This window comes from Phaenicophaeus curvirostris, chromosome 20 (genome assembly GCF_032191515.1).
Source record: "Phaenicophaeus curvirostris isolate KB17595 chromosome 20, BPBGC_Pcur_1.0, whole genome shotgun sequence".
NCBI lineage: Eukaryota > Metazoa > Chordata > Aves > Cuculiformes > Cuculidae > Phaenicophaeus > Phaenicophaeus curvirostris.
The window spans coordinates 686,446-711,082 of record NC_091411.1 but is presented as its reverse complement, the minus strand read 5'-3'; the positions used below and the strand labels follow the sequence as shown (position 1 = coordinate 711,082).

General features: G+C 47.0%; 1 protein-coding gene across 1 annotated transcript; it reads left to right on the top strand.

The window, feature by feature from the left end:
• The first annotated feature begins 1,189 nt into the window (after positions 1–1,189).
• Positions 1,190–24,398, top strand: MAN1B1 (mannosidase alpha class 1B member 1). The gene is made up of 13 exons (XM_069873091.1): positions 1,190–1,356; positions 3,545–3,653; positions 6,987–7,123; positions 8,174–8,325; positions 9,788–9,897; positions 10,248–10,433; positions 13,229–13,377; positions 13,970–14,158; positions 16,236–16,426; positions 17,782–17,902; positions 20,402–20,599; positions 20,897–21,028; positions 21,831–24,398. The coding sequence occupies exons 1-13, from the start codon at positions 1,228–1,230 to the stop codon at positions 22,032–22,034; spliced, it is 2,007 nt and encodes a 668-aa protein (XP_069729192.1). The 5' UTR covers positions 1,190–1,227; the 3' UTR covers positions 22,035–24,398.
• The last annotated feature ends 239 nt before the right edge of the window (positions 24,399–24,637 follow it).

Here is a 24,637-nt window from a genome sequence, read left to right as displayed (position 1 = left end):
AGGCATGCATATTCCTAACTAATCAGACTACCCTGATCTTTTGCCGTGCATGTGCCCTGAAATCCCGAACGTATTATTCAACAATCTCTGCAATCTCTAGTGGCTCTGCAGTCTGTCACTAAGGACCTCTTGCTGGATTTTGCTAACAAAACATTAAAAGTTCAATCATTCGTCCACGCATTTTGCAGTTATCACACCCTCACTCAGGTTACTCTGTTTACCACGGTGTTTCTGATCTTAAATTTGCCCCGTGGCACACATTCGTTGGCTTCTTTACTATAAAGACAGTGCCTCTAATCACGTCTCCTTTTGTTGTAACAAATTTAGTGATGGAACCATCTGCGATCCAACATTTAGTACTTTGTAAAACCCCCTTAACTTCAGGGCCTTCTTGCAGTTTTGTAGAATTGCAGAATCCTGGAATGGTTTAGGTTGGAAAGAACCTCAAAGCCCATCCAGTCCCACCCCCTGCCATGAGCAGGGACACCTCCCACTGGATCAGGGGCTCCAAGCCCCATCCAACCTGGCCTGGAACCCCTCCAGGGATGGGGCAGCCACCACTGCTCTGGGCAACCTTCGCCAGGGCCTCCTCACCCTCACAGCAAAACATTTCTTCCTAAGATGTCACCTGACCTCACGCAGTTCAAAACTGTTCCACTCATGCTATCCCTGCACTCCCTGATCCAGAGCCCCTCCCCAGCTTTCCTGGAGCCCCTTTCCATACTGGAAGCTGCTCTAAGGTCTCCCTGCAGCCTTCTCTTCTCCTGGCTGAACAACCCCAGCTCTTTCAGATTCTCCTCGTACAGGAGGTGCTCCAGCCCTCGGATCATCTCTGTGGTCTCCTCTGGACTCGCTCCAACAGCTCCGCGTCCCTCCTGTGCTGAGGACTCAGAACTGGACGCGGGGCTCCAGGTGGGGCAGGGCTCTGCAGAGGGGCAGAATCCCGTCCCTGCCCTGCTGGTCGAACTGCTCTAGATGCAGCCCAGGACTCGGTTGGCCTTATAATTTCCTGATTTCACAATCTGATGATTTTTTCCAGCAGAGCCGGGGCGCGCCCGGCCCCGAAACGCAGGAGCGACGGGAGCCTCCGCCACTGCCAGAGGCACCACCGAGACCCGGAAGCGCGGGGGCAGAGCGGCTCCCGGAAGCGGCTCCCGGAAGCGGCTGCCGCGCGCCGCAGTGATGGCGGCCGGCGGGCGGTCGGGCCGCGGCCCCTGAGGTGCCGCCATGTACTCGGCCGCCGCCGCCCCGCCGCCCCGCCGGGACTTCATCTCCGTCACCCTCAGCCCGGACGAGGCGGCTGGGGTTGGCGGCTACGACAACAGCAAGGCCTGGAGACGGCGCTCCTGCTGGCGGGTGAGCGCGGGAGGCGGGCATTGGGGCCGGGGGGGAGCGGGGCCCCTGTCAAGGCCCGAGCCCTTCTTGCTCTCTCCAACTCCCTGAAAGGAGGTTGTGGAGAGGAGGGAGCTGGGCTCTTCTCCCAAGTGACAGGGGACAGGACGAGAGGGAATGGCCTCAAGCTCCACCAGGGGAGGTTTAGGCTGAACATTAGGAAGAAATTTTTCACGGAAAGGGTCATTGGGCAGTGGCAGAGGCTGCCCAGGGAGGGGGTTGAGTCACCTTCCCTGGAGGGGTTTAAGGGACGGGTAGATGAGGTGCTGAGGGACATGGTTTAGTGTTTGACAGGAATGGTTGGATTCGATGATCCAGTGGGTCTTTTCCAACGTGGTGATTCTATGATTCTATGATTATCGGGCGTCTGGAGGCAAGGCTGCGCTGTCTGCCCGGGGGAGAGGTGAGGTTTGCTCTTGGCACTTTTGCCCTTGGTTGTAGGGCTCGAAAGGGGAGCCGCTTCCCCTGCCCTGGAAGGTTAATGGGAACGGCGCTGTTTTCTTTGCGAAGGCTGAGTTTGAAAAGAGAGGTCTCCTGCAGAGCTGTGTGAAAGCAACTTTCCTGCCTGTGTGGGTGTAGGGAGTGGGCAGGCGGCTTTACCAAGGGTGGGAGTCTTGGACGAGAGGAGTTCTGGCCACCTCTGGAGGCTATACAGGTGAGCAGACTTGTTTAGGGACACAGTGTGGCAGCTTCTCTCTTTTAGCAGCTAGGGGTATGTGGGGATAGGGCACAAGGAGTTTCATCTTTCCTTTAATCCTTCCTTTATCAGCAAGAAAAAGTAAGGTGATGAGGAATGCCCTTATGTATCTTTGTGCTTCATTCCAACCCATACCCAGGGAGGTGGTTGAGTCACCTTCCCTGGAGGTGTTTAAGGGACGGGTGGATGAGGTGCTGAGGGACATGGTTTAGTGACTGATAGGAATGGTTGGACTCCATGATCCGGCGGGTCTTTTCCAACCTGGTGATTCTGTGATTCACACCAAGAAACCACAGGCAGTGTCTGTATTCCCACCCTGCCCTGAGGGAACGTGGAGCTGGTTTCAAACACATCTGCAACTGGGGGGTGATGAGCCAGTTGGCTGTGCGGGTAGAGATGTGCAGGATTTCTGCGCTGATGGCGGTGTGGGAGGAGAATCAGAACTGTGTGCTGGGTAGCTCAGCTGTGTGAGGGCATTGATGGTTCTTCACTGGAACGTCAACAGCCTCTGGTTGTGATGAAGGGGGTGAGGCAGTGGGAAGTGTTGTGGCATGTGGAGGTGTTTGTAGGATGCTGCAGGTTGTTCCTCAGTGTAGCACCAGACTGGTAGCATCCTCTCTGTGTGCCAAAGCCCAGTCGCTGGGAGCAAAATGCAGCTCTGGTGAATTTTGATATTACTGTTGGAAAACAAACAAACTGGTAATTCAGCAGTTAATGTTTAACTCCAAGTGCTCACTTTCCAGGTGGAGGAAACCTCTCACTCAGACTGATGGAGCATTTGCTGTCTGACCTTTAGTAGTTTTGTTTTATAGACTTCACTTTTAAAAATGCATTTTTACTCAGGACTAAACTTGAAAACATTGTGGTTTTGTCCTGTCGGTTGTTGTGTTGGCTTGCTTTGTTCTCACATTGCAGCGGGGTGGTGGCAGGACCTGCTCCAGGTGGCAGCTCCACGTCTCTCTGCCTGGCTTTTCTCATTTTTGAGCCTTTCTTCTCTACTGCAGTAACGGTTTCAGTTTTCCTACAACTTTTTTCTAGTTGATGTTTTGCACGTGTGCTCCGCAGTGCCTCCCCAGGCAGCAGGGAGGGAATGGGCCTTTGGCTTATCTGGGCAGACGTGCAGGTCGGTCGGTGGAGGCTGCGCAGGATGCTCACTGGGAATCTGAGCTCCTGACAGGCTCCGAGGTTCTGGCAGCGAGCGGCTCTGTGCTCTCTCTGAGCCCTCTCTTAGCCTGCTGTGCAGTGGGCCAGTGTGTCGTATTGCTATTTTCTCTATCAGTGAAGAAAGTAAGCAATGGGTGTCTGCAGCTGGAATGAAGGATAAAATTAAACTTTTCAATTTTGTGTTTCTTGCTTAGAATGAACCGATAAGAGTTTGTTTTTGTCTGGGTAAGCTCCTAGTGTCGTGCTAAATAATCTTCCTCTATTTTATCTTACTTATTTTCTCTTCTAAAGAAATGGAAGCAGCTGTCCCGACTGCAGCGGAGTGTGATTCTCTTCCTCTTTGCCTTCTTGGCGGTCTGCGGAGTAATTTCCTACACGAGCATTGAGGAACCGTGGAAAAGTAGGTGTTTGGTGTCATAGAATCGTGGAATGGTTTGAGCTGGACAGGACCTCAGAGTTCATCAAATTCCACCCCACTGCCACGTGCAGGGACACCTCTCACTGGATTAGGTCGCTCCAAGCCCCATCCAACCTGGTCTTGAGCACCTCCAGGGATGGGGCAGCCACCACTTCCCTGGGCAACCTGGGTCAGGGCCACCTCACCCTCACAGCAAAACATTTCTCTCTAAGATCTCATATCAGTTTCCCCTCTAGTTCTGAGAACTAGTGGTGGTTGTTACAGAGAGTGGCTGGGTGTATCCATTACAGCCCAGCTGTGACCTGTTTTTTTGTGTCATGTTCCAGTGACTCATTTCTGCTTAATCAGAAATATTTGTCATAGGCCATTGCATTGTTTATCTTGACTGGAGCAACGTTTTGGTTTAGTTGATCAAGATTTGGAGTCTATGAATGGTTTTTTAATTACATTTGTGTGTGGATATTGGTAACCCAAACCTAAACAGTATAATAAGATAATACTCTCTTGATTGTCCATCAGACTAGAAATTCCAAGCTTTTTGAGAATACAAAGGCACGTTTACCTGTGATATTACCTTACTGCCTGTACTGAGAAGCTAAAATCATAGAAAATAGAATGGAGCATGTGCCTCTTGGCAGCTTCCTTACATGTTAGGGAGCAGCTGATGAGCTCTTCTATAAACAGCTGGGGTTAATCTCTAAATCGATGCCTCTCGTTCTTGTGGGAGACTTCAATCTGCCTGATATCTGCTGGGTGTACAACACAGCAGAAAGGAAGCAGTCTAGGAGGTTCCTGGAGTGCGTGGGAGACAACTTCCTCGCACAGCTGGTGAATGAACCAACAAGGGGGGGTGCCCTCCTGGACCTGCTGTTGGTGAACAGAGAAGGCCTTGTGGGGGATGTGGCGGTAGGTGGACGCCTAGGGCTAAGCGACCATGAGATGATAAAATTTTCTGTTCTAGGTGAAGTGAAGAGGGTGGTTAGCAAGACAGTAGCATTAAATTTCCAGAGGGCAGACTTTGATCTCTTCAGAAGGCTGGTTGGCGAAGTCTCATGGGAGACAGTACTCAAGGGCAAGGGAGCCCAGGAGGGCTGGGAGCTCTTCAAAAGGGTGGCCCTAGCAGCTCAGGAGAAAGCCATCCCCATGGTGCGGAAAAAAAGCCGGCAGGGGAGAAAGCCAGCTTGGTTGAATAGAGAGATCTTGAGTGATATCAAGAAGAAGAGAAATGTTTATGGGCTCTGGAAGAAGGGACAGGCCTCTTGGGTGGACTACAGGAGGGAAGTGAGATTGTGTAGGGAAAAAATCAGAAGGGCTAAGGCTCAGCTAGAAATTGGATTGGCCAAGTCAGTGAAAGATAACAAAAAATCTTTCTACAAATATATAAATAATAAAAGGCGGACTAGGGAGACCATACAGTCCCTATTGGACACAGAAGGAACAACAGTGACAGGGGATGAGGAAAAGGCTGAGGTACTTAATGCCTTCTTTGCCTCAGTCTTTAGTTGTAAGGAGGGTCGTTCCGTCTGTGTACTAACCCAGGAGCTAGAGGAGCATAATGAGGCTCCCGTGATCCAAGAGTAGGTGGTCAGAGCCTTGCTAGCCCGACTGGACAGCCACATGTCTATGGGGCCAGATGGGATTCACCCTAGGGTACTGAAGGAGCTGGCGGGTGTGCTGGCCAAACCCCTTTCCATCATCTTCCAACAGTCCTGGAAGACTGGGGAAGTCCCACTGGACTGGAGGCTGGCTGATGTTGTGCCCATCTACAAAAAGGGCCGCAGGGAGGACCCAGGGAACTACAGGCCTGTCAGTCTGACCTCAGTGCCAGGGAAAGTCATGGAGCAGGTGATCTTGAGTGCTATCATGAAGCACATGCAAGAGAACCGGGTGATCAGGCCCAGTCAACATGGGTTCACAAAAGGCAGGTCTTGCCAGACTAACCTGATCGCCTTCTATGACAAAGTGACTCGGCTGCTGGATGAGGGAAAGGCTGTGGATGTATCTTCCTGGACTTCAGCAAAGCCTTTGACACAGTTTCTCACAGCGTTCTGCTTGAGAAACTGCCACCTCTGGCCTGGACAGGCGCACACTGTCCTGGGGGGAAAACTGGTTGGCTGGCCGGGCCCAGAGAGTGGTGGGAAACGGTGTGAAATGCAGCTGGAGGCCAGTGACAAGTGGGGTTCCCCAGGGCTCGGTGCTGGGTCCAGCCCTGTTCAATGTCTTCATCAATGATCTGGATGAAGGCATCGAGTGCACCCTTAGCAAGTTTGCGGACGACACTAAGCTGGGTGGAAGTGTGGATCTGCTGGAGGGTAGGGAGGCTCTGCAAAGGGATCTGAACAGGCTGGACCGCTGGGCTGAGACCAATGGCATGAGGTTTAAGGAGGCCAAATGGTGGGTCCTGCACTTGGGGCACAACAACCCTATGCAGTGCTACAGACTGGGAGAAGTCTGTCTAGAAAGCTTCCTGGAGGAGAGGGCCCTGGGGGTGTTGGTTGACAGCGACTGAATATGAGCCAGCAGTGTGCCCAGGTGGCCAAGAAGGCCAATGGCATCTTGGCTTGGATCAGAAACGGCGTGACCAGCAGGTCCAGGGAGGTTATCCTCCCTCTGGACTCGGCACTGGTGAGACCGCTCCTTGAATCCTGTGTTCAGTTCTGGGCCCCTCACCATAAGAAGGATGTTGAGGCTCTGGAACGAGTCCAGAGAAGAGCAACAAAGCTGGTGAAGGGGCTGGAGAACAGGCCTTATGAGGAGCGGCTGAGAGAGCTGGGGGTGTTTAGCCTGGAGAAGAGGAGGCTGAGGGGAGACCTCATTGCTCTCTACAGCTACCTGAAAGGAGGCTGTAGAGAGGAGGGTGCTGGCCTCTTCTTCCACGTGACAGGGGACAGGACGAGAGGGAATGGCCTCAAGCTCCGCCAGGGGAGGTTTAGGCTAGACGTTAGGAAAAAATTCTTTACAGAAAGGGTCCTTGGGCAGTGGCAGAGGCTGCCCATGGAGGTGGTTGAGTCACCTTCCCTGGAGGTGTTTAAGGCACGGGTGGATGAGGTGCTGAAGGATATGGTTTAGTGTTTGATGGGAATGGTTGGACTCGATGATCCGGTGGGTCTCTTCCAACCTGGTTATTCTGTGATTCTGTGAATGTTAATATCAGGCAACACATTGAATCTAACAGTTTGTGTGTGTGTTTATCTGTTTTGTGCATGGAAACACTTCTTGGAGGTGCATCAGATGTGTGAGCACAGCAAACTTTTATCAGTCTCAATGTGGAGCTGAAGTTGCTGATTGCTGTGCTGAGCTGTGTTCTGTGTCCAGGTCTGACAAGCAAAGCTCTGGATGATCCAAGAGCAGAAGCAGAAGCTCCTGGACCAAAGCTGGCAAATCCAGCTGTTCTGCCAGCACCCCAGAAAGCTGATGCCAACCTCGGAGACTACCCAGAGCTTTCCCCGCAGGTATTGTGGGAAGAAATGAATTTTCTAAAGCTACCAGAGGGTTTGTAGAAGCGGCAGATAGTGCTGGGTTCCAAGAGATGTTGAGGGGAAAGGAGCTGTAAGCTGCAGTGTAAATCTGCTCTGGGTCGGATGCTCTCCTCTCTGGGAAGGGCTTTGGTGTAGGATTTCTTGGCTTTACCTTTTTTATTGAAGTGTGGAGTGTACTATTCCTTACTCCCTGGCATGCCTCGGAGTGCTGGGGCTTCAGGTCACAGTGACCACTGACTTGAGGTGTTGCTGTCCTGCTGGGATTAATTTATTTGGGCTTGGAGTACTCCAGGCATTGAGGAGGCTGGACAGAGTCACAGTGGAGCAGGAGCCAGTGTCTCACTGCATGGGGAGAGCTTTTCTGGACTTATTTCTGTCATTTTCTCAAAAAAATGACAGCAAACAGATCAGCTGGCAGTGGTGTTGCAGAGCTGCGTTTGGGGGGAAGTAAGGGGAAAGCACAGGAACTGAGTGGATTAGCGGAGTAGAGGAACACTGGTTCCTGTGCTGCTGTTTATGTATTTGCCTCATGAGTTCTGGCATTTCCACTTAATGAATATGAAATGTTTATATTAAACCATTATGCATAAATATGTCTGTGCTACTGATCAGTAATTCTTGCTGTTCCCCAGTGCTGGCGCTCAGTGGGGTTTTTTTTGTTTGTGTGCTTTTCGAAATTCTAGTAAAAATTTACTGTGCTTTGTAAAATGGAATCAAACAGCTCTGCGGTCCTTTGGCAGGGCCTTTTTTTAAATTAATACCTGGTAGCAGTAGAGGGAGGTTAAAAGTAATTTATCCACGGAAACCTAAGAACTGGATAATTTTACCAAAAATTTAAACTGAACAAAAATCCAAGGTCTTTCACAGTCTTTTTGTTCAGGGCAGAGCTTTGATGCTGATATGATACCAGAGCAGGAGTTATGTGAGGTTATGTTTAATAAGGGAATGCTGTTTGTTTATGATATGGAATTTTACCAACTCTTCAACATACCAAGCATATTTTATTTTTCTTTATTTTCTCAGAAGCCTCCAAAACCACCTCCTGTCCGGCGCGGCCCTTCCAACCTTCAGATCAAGCCACCACGGAGGCTGAAGCCCCGGCAGGATTCCAGCAAGGCTGTAGATGAGCCAGTCCAGGCTGATAAAGAAGAGAAAACTGAGAAAACTGTTATCAGGTAGAAGTGTTCCCAGCACATTAGAGTGCTCTCCTCTTGACCCCGCCACAGTCCATGGGATGCTGGAGCGAAAATTGTAAGGGCTTTTTGTTGTCTGTTCCTGAGGTTGATTTCCTTCCTTGCAGACCTTTGTTCCCAGCTCTGGCCTGGCAGCAGCTGGTGTGGCTCAGCAGATTTAATTTCAGTGAATGTGCAGCTTTTCTGGTTTTACTGTTTGCATCACAGACCTGTAGAGGGTCTGTGCTACCAGGATTTTATTTGTACTGAATTATTCCTTAAGATATTGTTAATTGAAATATTTTGATTTGGGAACAACAGAAGGGATGTAACTTGCATACAGAAAAGACTGCTACCAGTTCAGCAGAGGTTCTTAATCTGGAATATGAGGCTTGGGTTTTATATGGTTATGTCTTCTTTAGGCCTGGTGCGGCAGAGCTGATTGCAGCATCAGAACTGTGCCTGCGGCAGCATTTTGCCTGCTGATGTTGTCTGAAATCTCTCAGAATGACCTGATATATTTTAGTCCTGCAATTCTGCCATAGAATCATAGAGTCAGAGAATGGTTTGGGTTGGAAGGGACCTCAGAGCCCACTCAGTTCCACTTCCCTGCTGTGGACAGGGACACCTCCCACTGGATCAGGTTGCTCCAAGCTCCATCCAGCCTGGCCTTGAACACCTCCAGGGATGGATGTTATAGTTTGTACAGTTAAATGGGTGGGAAGAGGAAATTTGAGGAGAGCAATGAAGTTGTAGTGAGGACTAGTTAAGAGTTTAAGGATTGGAGGTAAGGAGTGGAATGATGGGATATCTGTAGGTTATCAGCTTTACTGACATTAAAGCCCTCTCGCCTTGGCCTGAAGCACCAGACTGATGTATCAAACAGCATGGCCGAGATTGTTTGGTCTTGATACAAACTTGACTTGAAGTTCATTCTGAAAGACTTCTCCTTCAGGACACTCTTAGTAAAAACCCGTACAAACTCATTTATGCACCTGTGGCAACAGGGGGGCTTTGAAACCCTGGTGGTGAAGAAGTGGCTGGGCCTTGTGTGCTTGTTTGTGTTTTCTGATGATCATCACTTGTGTGGCGCCAGTCAGGGTTAGTGGCTCCTGTGATCATTTCAGAACCAGTAAATAGCAGAATGCTTTTAATGCAGCGTTCTCAGATGTTTTAATGCTTTTTAGAAGTCATTTATTAAATTCCAGTGCCAAAATATTTAAGGAAATTCCAGAAGCCTGTAAGACACATTTCTTAATACGGTAGAGTTTCTCTTGTATATATCACTGTCTTTGAACAGAGAAATCATCTAAGGGACAACAGTTATTTTGATCCTTGGTACAAAATCCAGCTCCCGTTTCATCAAAGTATTGTGAGAAAAAGGAAATGCAGATATAAGTCTTGTTCATTTTCATGACTTTCTGTGATCGAGTTTAGTCTTAATTACAATCCCTTGTATTTGCAGCTGGCGAGGAGCAGTGATAGAACCTGACCAAAACACTGAACCTCCATCTAATAAAGTAAAGGAATCAGAAAAACCTTCCTCTGTGGAAGCCGAGGACCAGAAAGAACCAGGTAAATAGTAGAGTTAATGATGCCTGCTGGAGTCTTGTGTTCAGTTCTGGAATCCCCAACATAAGAAGGACATGGAGCTGTTGAGACTGGTCCAGAGGAGGCCATGAAGATGATGTGAGGACTGAAGCATCTCCCATGTGAGGACAGGCTGAGAGAGTTGGGGTTGTTCAGCCTGGAGAAGAGAAGGTTCTGGGGAGGCCTTAGAGCAGATTCCAGCACTGAAAGGGGCTCCAGGAAAGCTGGGAAGGGGCTTTTTACAAGAGTAGTGAGAATGCAGCAAAATGGTGTTGGGTATCCCTGCACAGCTGCTGTGCAGAAGTCGTAAGCCAGGTGCTGTTGTCCTTTTGCAGTGCCCCTAAACGACCGTCAAATGGCTGTGATTGAAGCTTTCCACCATGCCTGGAAGGGGTACAAGGAGTTTGCCTGGGGCCACGATGAGCTGAAGCCTTTATCCAAGTCCTACAGCGAGTGGTTTGGGCTTGGGCTTACATTGATTGACGCCTTGGACACCATGTGGATTTTAGGCCTAAAAAAAGGTAATTTTTTTTCCTCCTCCATTTATTTCCCTCTAAAACACTTCCTTATATTCTGTTCAGGAACGTGAGAAATGCTCATTCACTGGTAAAATATTGAAAAGGACAAATTCTTCGAAGCAAAGGCAATTATATTTTTATTTTACAATTCAGTGCTGAATTGGATGCCCTTCTAAAAAAGGCATAACATCTTACAAAAGCGATGGGTATATATACTAGTTTCAGACAAAGAACCAAATAAATCTTTTAAGAATGCTCTTTTTTTTTTTTTTCTTTTTGGAGTATTCAGCCAGAATTCAGCCAGGAGTATTCTGGAGACTTCTTTCAGGTTATCTCTTGACCTAAGATGGTTACATCTTGCCAGACAACTAAGTGTCATGTCTGGAGATTGTCTGCATATTATCTCTTGATACAGGACAGATTTATATGACAAGATAATTAAACATACAAACCAGCTGGTCAGAGTTCTTTGAGGGGAACACTTACTACGTAAGGCCAGTAAGTTTAGTTTTCCTGTGAGGATAAACACATACACATACATAAACAGTATGGGTGAAAATAATCTCCCCGCCAACGCTATTAAAGGACATCATTTTTCTTGGAATAGAATAGACGCATTGCAGAACCTCTTGGTTTTTGTGTCTGTCCTAAATCCCTAGTGCTCTCTGCCTGTCAATCTTGGGTCATCAGCCTGAGAACATCCTGGCTGTGTTTTATCACAGGATGACCTGAGTTGGAAGGGATCCACAAGGATCATTGGGTCCAGCTCCTGTCCCTGCACAGGACACCCCCAACATTCACACCGTAGGGCTCAGGGTGTTGGCCAGATGCTTCTGGAATATTATTAAGCTTCGTGCTGTGACTGCTTCCCTGGGGAGCTGTTCCAGTGCTCCACCTTCTGGGTGAACCTTCTCCTAATGTCCAACCTAACCCTCCCCTGCCTTCTCTTGGGTTGTATCATTGGTTGCCAGAGAGAAGAGATCAGTGCGTGCTCCTCCTCCTCCCTTTGTAAGGAAGCAGTAAAGTGCTATGAGGTGCCCCGTCAGTCTCATTTTCTCCAGGCTGAACACCAAGTGACTTCAGCTGCTCCTCATATGGCTTCCCCTCTGTTGCACCTAACACTGATATTTCCCATCTGGATTTGAGCAGGTATCTGTAAGGAACTGATGGATGGAGAAGGGAATGTTTGATGCCAGCTCCCTGACCTGCTTTGTTGGGCGTGTGTTTTCACAGTTTTTCTGGAAGTGACTGTGTTAGAAAACTTTCAAACCGATTTTAAAAGCAAAGCCAAAAATACTGCAGTTCTGCTGCAAAAACCTCACTTACTCAAATATTGCAGAGTTTTTGTTTGGTGGTTTGTTGTTTTTTGGGTTTTTTTGTGTTTTTTTTTTTTGTGTTTTTTTTTTTTTTGTGGTGCAGCATTTGTTTTAGTGGCATTTAGGAATTTCTGGAACTGTACATGTTTAACCTTGGTAGCACCTTCTGAACTCATGCGTGGAGCGGTGTTTTGTGTTGAGCTAAAAAGAATGGAGCTGCTGGGAAGGGGATAGTAAACAGTGCAAGTCTCCCGTGGTTGTGTCTCTTCTGCTGTTGGAGGCTGTGTAAAATATTCAGTCATTAACATGTGTTTGTACTCGAGGCCTGAGCAGGTGCTCTTGAAGTTCCATCAAGTTGACAGTGTATTGCTTTTTCTTTTTTTTCATAAATATTTAATTGTGAACTTTTAAAAGGAATGCCTGATGATTGAGGTGGGTTCTTGGTGAAGGCTCCTTCGTATTTGGTAGGGGTTCTTTCGCTGATTGCGTTAGAAAGCTCCTGGGGTTTCCTCTGCATAACAAACGCTGTAGAAATGAAGGCTTTGTGTGAGGTTGCTGGTTGTTCTCATGAGCTGGTGGATGTGAATGCCTCTGCGGCAGAGGAGCTGCCTTTCCTGTTGTTTCACCTGACAGTAGATGGTTCTGTGCTTCCTCTCAGTCTAGCCAACAGCCAGGATGTTTTTTACTGTGAGGACAGAGGCTTCCTTTTGCTACAGAGTTGATCTGTGGAATACCTTCCCTTTCTGGGAAACAGGTTGTTCTGTTCACCACCAGAAATTTTGGGCAGGTGTGAGAGAGTGTCTGGAGTAGCTCCTGCCTCTGGCAGGGAGGGTTCAGCCTACACACGTGCACTGTGGAGTGAGACCCTGTGCCAGAGCAGTCACTGATGCTGCTGCGGAGCTGACTTGAGTATAAAGTGGGTTTTTTTACATTCCTTTTGAATTAGTGGTGTGATAAGCTATCAACTTTGTTTCTGGGGAAGAATTGCAGCCTGTTAGGGCTTTGTGTGTGTGCTGCTGAGGTAGGAGGTGTCTCCTTGGGACACTTGCAGGCTATTAACGGAAATGCTGTCTGTTATCGTGGTGGATAACGGCTTTGGTCTGAAAAGATTTAATTAAAAAAGAAGACTCCTGTGTAAGTGTAAGTTGTTGTCTGACAAGTCCAAGGGATGGGCTCTGAAAGATCTTTTCTGGACTGTTCTAATAAAGAATTCCTCAATTTCTTCTTTTTGTAGACCATGGGGAACTTTTTATTTTGCTGGATGTTTCTGTCTTTGTGCATCCATTGGTGCGTGCTGAGTAAGAATGAAGCTGATGGCAATCAAACATCTCCCAGCATATGCTCTTCATTTCAATTTTCCACCTATCGTCTTACCTCTGTGGACAGATACAAGTAACTGTCATGGATCTATGAAATACCAATGTCTCTGGTTGTTGGGACATGGCCCAAGTTCATAACTGAAGTACTTTTTATACTTTGCAGAGTTTGAAGAAGCAAGAAAATGGGTAGTAAACGAGTTGGTATTTGATAAAAATGTGGATGTGAACCTCTTTGAGAGCACTATTCGTATCCTGGGGGGTTTGCTGAGCACCTACCATCTCTCTGGAGACAGCCTCTTCCTGGAAAAAGCTGTGAGTGGCTCCTCTTACGAATGGAACTGGGTGACGTGTCCATGTTGGACAAAGCTGAGGGAGGGTTCATCAGACAGTTAAACGTTGCCAGGTTTTAACAGTTCCATATTCAGAGTGGTGGGAAAGAGATTGATATTAAATCTTTGAGGCCAACACTGCTGTTTGCTCTCAGACAACCTCAGCACCCTGCTGTGTTCTGTCAAGTGTTCTGTGCCCATTCTTCTGTCAATGCAGAGCTCACCAGGGTAAAGTTTATGCAATAAAAGGGGAAATAAATGGCTGGAAAAGAATGACAGTTGTCCTCTGTGCCCTTACAGCATCAGCCACCTCTTTAGATCAGGGAGGTGCAGTCACTGACTTCACATCACGTTGCACAGGGACTGCAGACTCGAACAAGGTGTGCAAAGCTAGAGACACGGAGAAACACTGTGGTCATCACTGGGAATAAATCCATGACCCTTTTTAGTTTATCTAAAACTAAGCTGCTGTTCTCTCATTTTCTGTCTGCTTGGTGAAAGAAAATCAAAAGGGAAGTGTGTGTGTATTTAATTTTTGCTTTGTTGTTTTCAATGTGCTCTTGGGTTCTCTTTAGAAAGACATTGGGAACAGGCTCATGCCAGCCTTCAAGACCCCCTCCAAGATCCCATATTCCGATGTCAACATTGGCCGGGGCACTGCGCATCCACCTCGCTGGACATCTGACAGCACCGTGGCAGAGGTGACCAGCATTCAGCTGGAGTTCAGGGAGCTCTCTCGTCTCACTGGAGATGAGAAATTCCAGGTATGGAAGAACCAGCTGATGTTATACTCTTTTTTTTCCACCTGTGTGCAGCACCAGTGCTGGCTCTCCATCAGTACCTGGGGTCTCTAGGGTCTCTGAGGGATGGTTAATCGTAGAATCGCAGGATAGTTTGAGTTGGAAGGGACCTCAGAGATCATCCAGTTCCATCCCCCTGCGATGTACAGGGACGCCTCCCACTCGATCAGGTTGCTCAAAGCCCCATCCAACCTGGCCTTGAACATCTCCAGGGATAAGGCAGCCACGGCTTCTCTGGACAACCTAGGCCAGTGCCTCCCCACCCTCATCACGAAGAATTTCTTCCTAATGTCTAATCTAAATCTTCATCCTTCCAATTTAAAGCCATCCCCCCACATCCTGTCATCGCATGCCCTTGTAAAAAGCCTCTCCCCAGCTTTTTCAAAGGCCCCCTTCAGGTACTGGAAGGCTGAAATAAGGTGTCCTCAGAGCCTTCTCTTCTCCAGGCTGAACAACCCCAACTCTCTCAGCTTGTCCTCACAGCAGAGGTGCTCCAGCGCTTGGATCATCTCTGTGGCCTCCTCTGGGCCTTTTTCAACAGTTTCCTATCCTTCTTACGTTGGGGATTCCAGAACTGTACACAGGACTTCAGGGGGTGTCTCATGAGAGCAGTGTAGAGAGGCAGAATCCCCTCCCTTGCCCTGCTGGCCATGCGTCTTTTGATGCAGCCCGGGACACTGTTGACTTTCTGGGCTGCGAGTGCAAGTTGCCAGCTCATGTCAAGCTTCTTATTGATCAGCTCCCCAAGTTGTCCTCTGCAGTCGCGTTGTCTGCCAGCCTGTATTGAAACCACAGATTGCCCCAACCCAGGTGCAGGACCTTGCACTTGGACTCAGCTTGTTTTCATCAGGAAACTTGCTGAGAGTACACTCAATGTTGCTGCAGATGAGGAAAGGAAAAGAAACAAAAATAATTCCAATTATTAAATACCAAAAAGAAGCAGTGGAGATGAATTATTTTTCTGTCTCAGAAGCAGTTTTTGATTGGAAAAAAAAAATAAACAACTCACAACAAACAGCAAACCCAAACCATAACAAAATCGACCCAAACCCCACCTCCCCCAGATCCGTTGTTTGTATCAGTGACATTTTTGTTTGATGCTGGGTTATCAGATTTTGAAAAGATACTGAGAAGAACAGGGGGCCGTTGCTGAAGTTCCACATGTGGTTTCTTGATGCAATTATCTAAATGCAAAGAAGAAAACTGTGGTGTTGCCATCCATTGTGGCTCACCAGCTCAGGGCCTGACAGCTGGGCACGGCATAAGGAACAGTGGGGTGAAATAATTCCAGAGAAAGGAATATTTCCACTGTCTTTTTTTTTTATTGGTGATGTTTTTTATTATTTTAACCTGGATCGACAGTTGAAGATTTGAGCGTGCAGTTCTTTAAAGAAGTTTTAGCTACTGCGTGGCTCATATAGTTGTGATTTGAGCTGGAATTTGAGCAAACACAAGTCAGTCAGGTCATTGTCCCATGCCACAGCACTGGCTTTCGAGTGGACTTGCTTCAAGGGAAGGAAGTAGCAATGATCAGAGAATCATAGAATCACTTGGTTGGAAAAGACCTTTGAGATTGAGGCCTGTCCACTGCTAAACCAGATCCCTGAACACTTCATCTGCCCATCTTTTAAAAACCTCTGGAGACGGGGACTCCACCACCTCCCTGAGCAGCCTCTGCCGGTGCCGGAGAACCCTTTCGGTGAAGAGATTTTCCTTGATGCCTGCCCTGGTGCAGCTTGAGGCCGTTCCCTCTCATCATATCAGGTGTCATTTCAGAGAAGAGACCAACACCCATCTTGCCACAGCCTCCTTTCAGGCAGTTGTAGGCAGTGAAAATACTTAAACGTACCCAGAACATCAAGTTTGGAGGGTCAGAAAGTTTGAAATCCTGGACTTAATGTATTGCATGCACTGAAATTGGTACTTCTGGCACTGATTTGAGGAAGGGTGGTTAAAAATTGTTATATGCCTGAAGTTACATGCCACAGGTTTGTTTATCATTTATACCTGGAATCTGTGTCTGCTCTTTGCTTTCTTTTAGAAAGCTGTGGATGAAGTGATGAAGCAAGTTCACACCCTCTCAGGGAAAAACGATGGCCTGGTGCCCATGTTCATCAACACCAACAGTGGGCAGTTCACCCACCTTGGGGTCTACACTCTGGGAGCCAGGGCTGACAGCTACTACGAGTATCTGCTCAAGCAGTGGATTCAGGGGGGGAAGAAAGAAAATGAGTAAGTTCTTTGTTCTTCTCATATTGACATAAGAATTATGAGCTGTAAAAACTTCTGTTGTAGTTTGCTGCTTGAAGGAAAACGATGTGTGTGCCCAGCAGTCAGCTGAAGGTGTCACTGGTTTTACCAGCAAGCTGAGTGAGCGAGAGGGAGCTGGGTAGGATGTAAAAACCACACAAAAGTTAGGCTCAGGCTCAAAACTTCTCTTCCTCAGAGAGATTTTTTCCCTGAGCACATCAGGTGTGAGGAGCGTTACAGACAGGAGAAGGGAATTGAGTCTTTGCAGTGGAGCATAACTTGACACACCCAAAATACTGAGGGTACGGGCTACACTGGTGGAATGAAATGTTTTCTCTGGGCTTGTGAGGGAAAGGTGAGTACTACGGGATAGGTGAGGTGAGCGATGTAGTCTATAAGGAATGACTTTTCTTAGAAAGAAGAAGAGACTGAAGTTTGATGTTTGTCTGAACTTGACTTTAGGTCTCTTATTTGGCCCTGGATAAGTAGAAGAGAATGTTTGCAATGAGGAGAGGAATTAAGAGATGATAGAAAAGATTTCCTCCAAAACAAGATAAAATTCTGCCGGGCTTGTTCATGTTGAGGGTTTTAATGCATGCAGAGTGGCAGCGTGCCCCTTCAAAGCATTGCTTTAGACTGGAACGGATGCACCTCCACAAAGGAAGCTTGCATCCCTGTGTTTTCCAAGCCATACCTCCCTGTAAGTGGAGAACCATTGTCTTTGGGCCATGATTGCATTTTGTGAGTCTCAACATGGAATTATTCAGCAGGGTTTTTTTCCACATAAAACCACTTTAAAACAAAGGGAAATTTCCAGTTAAATACTGTGGAACGATTTTTCACAATGAGCGGCCAGACATTGGAAAAAGATGGCTCAAAGACATTGAATCTCCATCTCGGATGGAGATACTGAAAAATAGCTCGGACAAGCCCTCAGGTAGCCTGATCAAATTGAATCTGCTTCAGAGCAGGCTGAAGTGGAGACCTCCAAGAGGTCCTTCTCAGCCCAGATTTTCTGTGATTTCAATTCTTGTACTTCCAAGGATTCCTGAAATAAAATCGTGTCACTGCCCAGAAACACCTGGGGTAATGTTTTCTTTAGTATTTAAGTCTAAGGTTTACTTGAAGAGCAAACCCAATATCACTACATGGTGGTAGTAAACAATAGTGTCTGGTTGATGGTGACAGTGAGGGGTTTTGCCAGTTCTTATATTTGGTTAAATATTGTTCCTTAGCCTGAAATAACAGTCTCCAAGAGGGTTGTGCTGAACATCAGCTGTGATAAATGTGTTCTGTCTGCATGTTTGTGAGCTAATGGGAATGGTTTTAATTCACAGACTGTTGGAAGACTACATGAGAGCTATCGAGGGAGTGAAAAAGCATCTTATTCAGAGATCCCAGCCCAAGCAGCTTACTTTTGTAGGAGAGCTTGCTCATGGCCACTTTAGTGCCAAGATGGTAAGGAGTACAACTGCATGTGAAAAAACAACAAAAGGGAGCAGAAAAAACACTACTGAAAAAAACCTAAGCCCTCAAATCCCCAGGCCCCCTCAGCCATATGGACAGGCAAATGCAAAGCTTCGGTGCCCACTTTCCCCCTTTCCTCTCCAAACAAAGAAAAAACAAACCAATAAAAAACCCAACAGAAAGCAAAAGCCAAGGCTGTCTGGCCGGTGCTGAGTGACTGGCTTGTAGTCAACGGTCATGTCTGCAAACCAGGAGCCTGCAGTTTGTGTGATAACAGTAAATCCACTGGTGTTCCTGTGAGGTGGGACATTGTGGTGCTGGACTCAAATTTTCTTTCTCTTTCTTTCTGTCTTGGTTATAAAATTCCAGTGTCTGAAACTGTTGAGGCAGTTCTAGCTAATCCAATGGGAGGTGTCCCTGCGCATGGCAGTGGGGTTGGAACTGGATGGGTTTTGAGGTCTCTTCCAACCCAATCCATGTGATTCCATGATTCTTATTTTATGGATTGTTTATTTTCCATAATTAAAAAATACACTTGGACACTTGCACACCTGGCTTTTCAGAGTTTCCCTCAGAAAAAGCAGGTGACTTAATCCTGTGTTACTGGATCTAAAAACAAATGTGATCATTTTGGAGGGTTCTATACATTGTGGTATTTGTTTTTGGTTTACACATACAGTTAGTGAGTAAATTAGTCTGCTGTTTGCTGGAGGGAAAATTGAATGAGCTTAACTACCTGCTCATGATTTGTGCATTCACACCCTTTAATGGGCATTTTGAGATCTTTCAGTTAAAGACCACATGCAATCCTTGGCTTTTGTGTGTGTCTTGTTTTTCAGATGAGTGATGTATTATTAATATATGTGTAGCCTTACACATGCTTGTTCAATACCTGACATGAGCTTTAGTGAATACTTGAACTTCATAGAATCATGATATGGTTTGGGTTGGAAGAGACCTCAAAGCCCATCCAGTCCCAACCCTGTGCCACAGGCAGGGACACCTCCCACTGGATCAGGTTGCTCCAAGCCCCATCCAATCTGGCCTTGAACACCTCCAGGGACGGGGCAGCCACTACTGCTCTGAAACTTGTTTGGTTTCTCGATGTAGCATTTGAGATTTGTGGTTCTGTGTTTCCTCATGTGCTTCTTGCATCTGAATTTCCCAAAAGCTCGCAACCTGCTGGGAGTGAGACTAGAGTGTGGGATTTGGGGAGAGGGGGCTTCCCCATCACAAGACAGGATAGAATTGAATCCAGACAGATGGATTTTGCTTAGGTTTCTGCATGTATCGGTACACTGGCTTCTGTTCAGCAAGTCAGAAATGTGGTGTTTAATCAGTTACTGGGTGAGAGGCTGGACCGCTCTCTTACCCTGCTAGCTGGGAAAAGAGGGATGGTCATCTCCTGTGTATCTGTTGAGTTTCGTCCCCCTCAAATATTTCCTTTCGGACTGGACAAAGCTTTTACAGGTCCATTCAGCTGCTGCTTATGCACCAGGGCGTTTTTACTGTGGTTTTGGGTGGTAGGACCTGAGCTGTCATTCTGAACGGTCAGTGTAATTTGAAATTCCCTATGTGGCATCACTCAGTGATTCTTACCTTCACGATGTTGGCAGTGGCTGAGCCCCTGCAGGAGGACAATCAGTCTGGCTCTGCACATTGAATTTTGCTGGAGTCGACTCCTGGGTGTTTTATGCAATCTGTTTTCTGATGTGTTCTTCCACTGACTTTGAGCTTTCTTGGAAAGTTAACTAAATTAATCTTGATTACAAATGTTGCTCAGTTCTTTTAGTAACTGTGCCCCTCTTGTCCCTCAACAAACTGTTGGAGCAAGTCAAAGCTAAGAAAACAATGTCCTTGCAGTCCTTCTGTTGCTGCTGGTTTGTCTTGGGAAAACAAACAGGAATGCTCTTCACACAGTCACCCTCAGGTGCCCCTGTTCCTCATCCACCCCCAAGAACCAGAGGTGGGTTTTTTTCAGGGTGCTGGCTGGGAACAGGAGAGTAAGTCTGGGAGAGCTGGTGGTGGGAATGGGAGCCAGCTGTATCCCAGCCTCTCTAGGAAAATGGTGCTCTTGCATCTTTTGTGCTCTACAGACTGAGGGCTGAGCTTTTTACTACCCCAGATAACAAAGCTGCAAGCAAGGCCTTCAGGCAGAAATGTGCTTGCACACTCCTTGGTGTGTTCCAGCTGTGTCTGTGGATCTGAGGATCTCTGTTACAGTAATGCTAAGGTGGATATTTCAGCGATGAACATCTCCAGCTGATGTATTCCTTTCTCCAGAGCCAGTAATGCTGCTGGCCTTGTGCTGTATCACATTTGATGTTAACAAGTTACCCTCAAGTTTTGGGTACCTGAAATGGGTTTTGAAGAAGAGGAAGGAAAAAAAACCTGCACCCCGCCACACACAGAGACACTGAGAGGCCAACGCTTGGGAATTCCTGTTTGCTGTGTGAATTTCTCCTCAGTAAGAGCTGTCTTGTCTTGCAGGATCACTTGGTTTGCTTTTTGCCTGGTACTCTGGCGCTGGGAGCTCACAATGGATTGACTGCTGATCACATGAAACTGGCCGAAGCCCTTATAGAAACCTGTTACCAGATGTACGCTCAAGTAGAGACAGGCCTGAGTCCGGAGATTGTACATTTCAACCTTCATGCACAGAAGGGCCACAAAGATGTGGAGATCAAGGTGAACAGCTGGCTGGCCTGGCTTATGATCCCATTTCTTCTCTCTGTTGTGCTGTTGAAACTCCCCTCAGGGTACCAGTGATGTGCTCTGTGGTGGAGCAGTAGGTTGTTTCACTGCCTTGCTTTCTAGGTGTACCCTGGCCTGTGGTTTTAATTACAGCTCTGTGCTTAGAAGCCGAGTTATGCATGACAAACTCTTTGGGGTGGATGGAGATGGGAAGCACTATTTTTCTTCTTGCACGTGTCCTTGGAGAATTCCCCTGTCTGAATCATACTCTCCTATTTTTTAATCTTGCAGCCTGCAGACAGGCACAACTTACTGCGACCAGAAACTGTAGAAAGCCTTTTTTATATGTACAGATTCACCGGGGATAAGAAATACCAGGACTGGGGCTGGGAAATCTTGCAGAACTTCAATAAATACACACGGGTAAGGCCAGCTTGTAATAACGTTATTCTGTTGGGACTTTAATCGCTTGCTTTCCAAAAAGGTGTTTGGAAACCCGCTGTCTTTGAAAAGTCATCAGATACCTAGGGGGAAATTAATAAGAATACATAATAAAATTACATTTATGCAGAGCCTTCCATCTGGAGATGCAGAGGTTGACACTGTCAGGGAAAGAACTTGTGTTGCAGTGATTAACGTACACCACGCAGGAACTGCATGCAGACTGCCAAAGTGTCTCTAGGTGTTCTTGGAAGCTGTTAGAATCTCTGCTGTGATCTTTTTTAGAATCGAGAAGCTGAGAAGGACCGGGCTGGGTTGGAAGAGCCCTTTGGTTAATGCTTTAACAGGGAGGGTTGCGTCCGTTGACTGTGGTGCTCATGGGGACGTCACTGATCACTGTAAATGTTTGGCCTGGATGCCAGCAGTCCTTCAATATTCCTGGTCTGTTCTTAAGGAACAGTTATGGCACTTGGACCAAATCCCGGAGTTGCACTGGTTCTTTTCTGTATGTTCACCCAGGAACCTTGGTGAGAACATCTCTTGAGATTCAGCAAAAATGGACTTTTGGCTTGAGTTTATTCTTCAGGTTTCTTTTAAAATACAAAGAGAATTTTTTCTATAACTGAAGTTTTATAGATAAATGGAAAACAAGTCTGAAATGAAAGCCATGCTGCTCTGTTTCTTGGCACTTAATTTCTGCAAGTGCCTCTGGGTGCTAAAAGGGGGAAATAAATTATTTTTGATTATCAAAATGTACAAAACTTATGCTTTTTTTTTGGCACAGGTTCCTACGGGTGGTTACACTTCCATTAACAATGTCCAGAATCCCAGGAATCCAGAGCCACGAGATAAGATGGAAAGCTTCTTCCTTGGGGAAACGCTCAAGTACATGTTCCTGCTGTTTTCCGACGACATAGACTTAATCAACCTCGACAAATACGTGTTTAACACAGAAGCTCATCCGCTCCCTATCTGGGTGCCAGCATAACCAGGGTGTGCTGACACCTCCCAGTGGTGGTGTTTGTGTCTGCAAGTCACTTTACCATTCAGGGTTTGAGGAGAGATGCGATATTGCACCTTTTTTTTTGGCTTAAAACAAACAAACAAAACCTTTGGTTTGGAGAAGTCACATCAGTCTTAAACCTCATCCCTAGCTCTGGGATGGATGAACTGTACCCAGCTAAGCTGGTTTTCCTGGTATTGGTGATGAGGTTCAGAGAGGAATCGTAGCGTGGACCATGGCATTCCTGGGGGTCTGGTGGACTAGAACTCTCTTATGGCAGTCTTACTCAATGCTCATTAAATACCAGGAATGCAGCGAGTTATCTTACACTACAGGATTGTCCTGGAGAAAAGGAACGAGCGCACAGGTTTCTGGCTTATTCTGGATCCACTGAAACACTTGGTTACAGCGCCGTTCCTTTGGAAAAGTGTGTTCCAGGTGGTGAATGGAATACACAAATAACTGTGACCTTGTCCCAGGTAGAAGCAAAGCTGTCAGCATTGTTCCTGGGCCTCTGATCCCATTCCAAGTTGTTGAGCCGTGCTGTGTTGCGCTGGCTGAGGGAAGGGGCAGCAAAGCCGCTGCAGTACGGCGTTGGGTTTACAGAGCACTTTGAACGGTCTCTTCAGGCCGTTGGAATGAATGTGGGGAGAGAATTTGCTGCTGGTTTGGCTCAGCGGCATAGAATTTTGTAGAAGTGTTGCAGTTTTTCAACTTGCCTGCAGGAGAATGCAGGAGATAATGTGAAATGCAGGTGAAACTACATGTGCATTTGATTTGTTCCTTGCCATGGGTAGACTCAGGTATTAACTGAACGCTGCCTCCTGAGCTCGGGCACTGAGAAAGCTCGTGAGCACAAGGTGTGATTTGCAGTAAGCCTCTTTCTGTTCTGTCTGTCCAGATATTGCGTGGTGAGGGGTTTGTTGGCTCAAAACCAAGCTCATCGCTGTACAGCACAGTTCCTGTTGTTCATTATATTTTGGACTGTGGAGATATTTTCCATTTTTTGTTTTCCTTGGGAGTACTTTGGGTAGAATTGTTCCCATTAGGAGCTGTGAAAGCAGACAGCTGTATGTCTTAGAGCAGGTCGCGGTCCCAGTAGAATCAGTGGATTCTACTGCAGCTGCTTGAAGACAAAGCAGACCCAGGCTTTAAGAATCTTCTGGGAGCCCTGGGATCTGTCGTTTTTATATGTGCAAATAGATTTTAAACCATGAATGTGGGAGTCAACTTTCTGTAGCACTTTTCCTTTTGATTTTGTAGATCAGCCAGTCCTGCATTTGCAGGGGTTCCCAGGAGTGTGCTGGCTCCAATTTCTTAGAGGTTATTCTCACCCAAACGTCCTCTCCCCACACACCAAGGGGAGTGGCAGGAGGTCCTCAGGTGCGTGGCAGCACCCACGGGGAGCAGCCCCTTCCAAATCAGGAGCTGCTAAATGGAACGCATTGAATCTGATGGTAACAGTTAATTTGCCATGGCTGAGGAGTGTATGTGTATATTTTGCAGTGTTCGTAACCTTTGATTTGTAAAGTGTTTTTTGTTTGATGCTGCTCAGTTCTGTTTGATGGCATCAGAAGTTGCCCTTGGGACCAGTATTTGAGTCTTATAAAAAATATTTATCGTTCCATGCCTAACAATGGCTTATGGAAATGAAAATGTTTTACATGGTATTTCAATGCACCTTTTTCTGCCATCAGTGGGACCCTGGGGTTTGTGGGACAGGAGAAGTTTGTGCAGAATATACTTATTCCTTCAGTTCACCTGTACTGGTAATGCTGGGATTGAGTTTCTCACTTGCGTGTGCAGTGAAACCCAGCAGCTACAGCCTTTGCTCATCTGATTTACCCCTACGATGTTTGTTTTCTTTGACATAACAGCGAAGGAGGAAAATGCTGTTGCAATGTGGGAGGCAACAGCTTCAGTGATTTTGTTTGTGGAGCAGGTTGGTGTTACTGAGGAACTGAGCTTGGGCTGAAGGTTAAAACTAGAGATGAAAAGAAGAAAAAAAAACAAATAAACCCCCAACCGCATCCCGTGAGGCTGCATGGGCCCTGCTGGCGTGTGAGACCGCGGCCCTGCACTTGGCTAGGGACTAAGCATCTGGTGTCCAAGCTCTACCCTGTGGAGGGAACAATGGGGTTTCTTAGGAAAGTGAAATGTATGGAAATACTCCCCAGAATTCTGTTGTTGCAGTTCTGCACCAGTCTTAACAGACTCGCCCCTGCGAATGGCACAGGGTGGGAGGGGGGGCTGTTATAATTTTTTTGCCTTATGATTGGCCTGATTAACAACCCATTTTATAAAGAGTGAAAGGAAGCAGAAAAGAATAAATCACTCCTTTCCCAAGCACACTTGTCTTGTAGCCGAGCCTGATTTCTTTTCTACCTGATTCTTCCTGGGAAGCCGAATCTTTACAAAGGGAGACTTTACTGTCTGTGCCCTTTAAAGCTGAGTGTCAGGTTGTTCAGCACTCTCAGCCTTTGAGAACAACTGCTGGTCTCAGACTCCTGTATCACCTGGAAAATGGCACTGACATAAACATTCTGAGAAAAGCTCATCTGTTTCTTCCTAATGTTTTGCAAAGGTTA

Excerpts from the sequence above, each read along its gene's own strand:
- MAN1B1 (XM_069873091.1), top strand. The coding sequence starts at position 1,228 with ATGTACTCGGCCGCCGCCGCCCCGCCGCCCCGCCGGGACTTCATCTCC. Across the intron at positions 8,326-9,787 it reads ACTGAGAAAACTGTTATCAG|CTGGCGAGGAGCAGTGATAG; the intron begins GTAGAAGTGTTC and ends TTGTATTTGCAG. Across the intron at positions 21,029-21,830 it reads ACTTCAATAAATACACACGG|GTTCCTACGGGTGGTTACAC; the intron begins GTAAGGCCAGCT and ends TTTTTGGCACAG.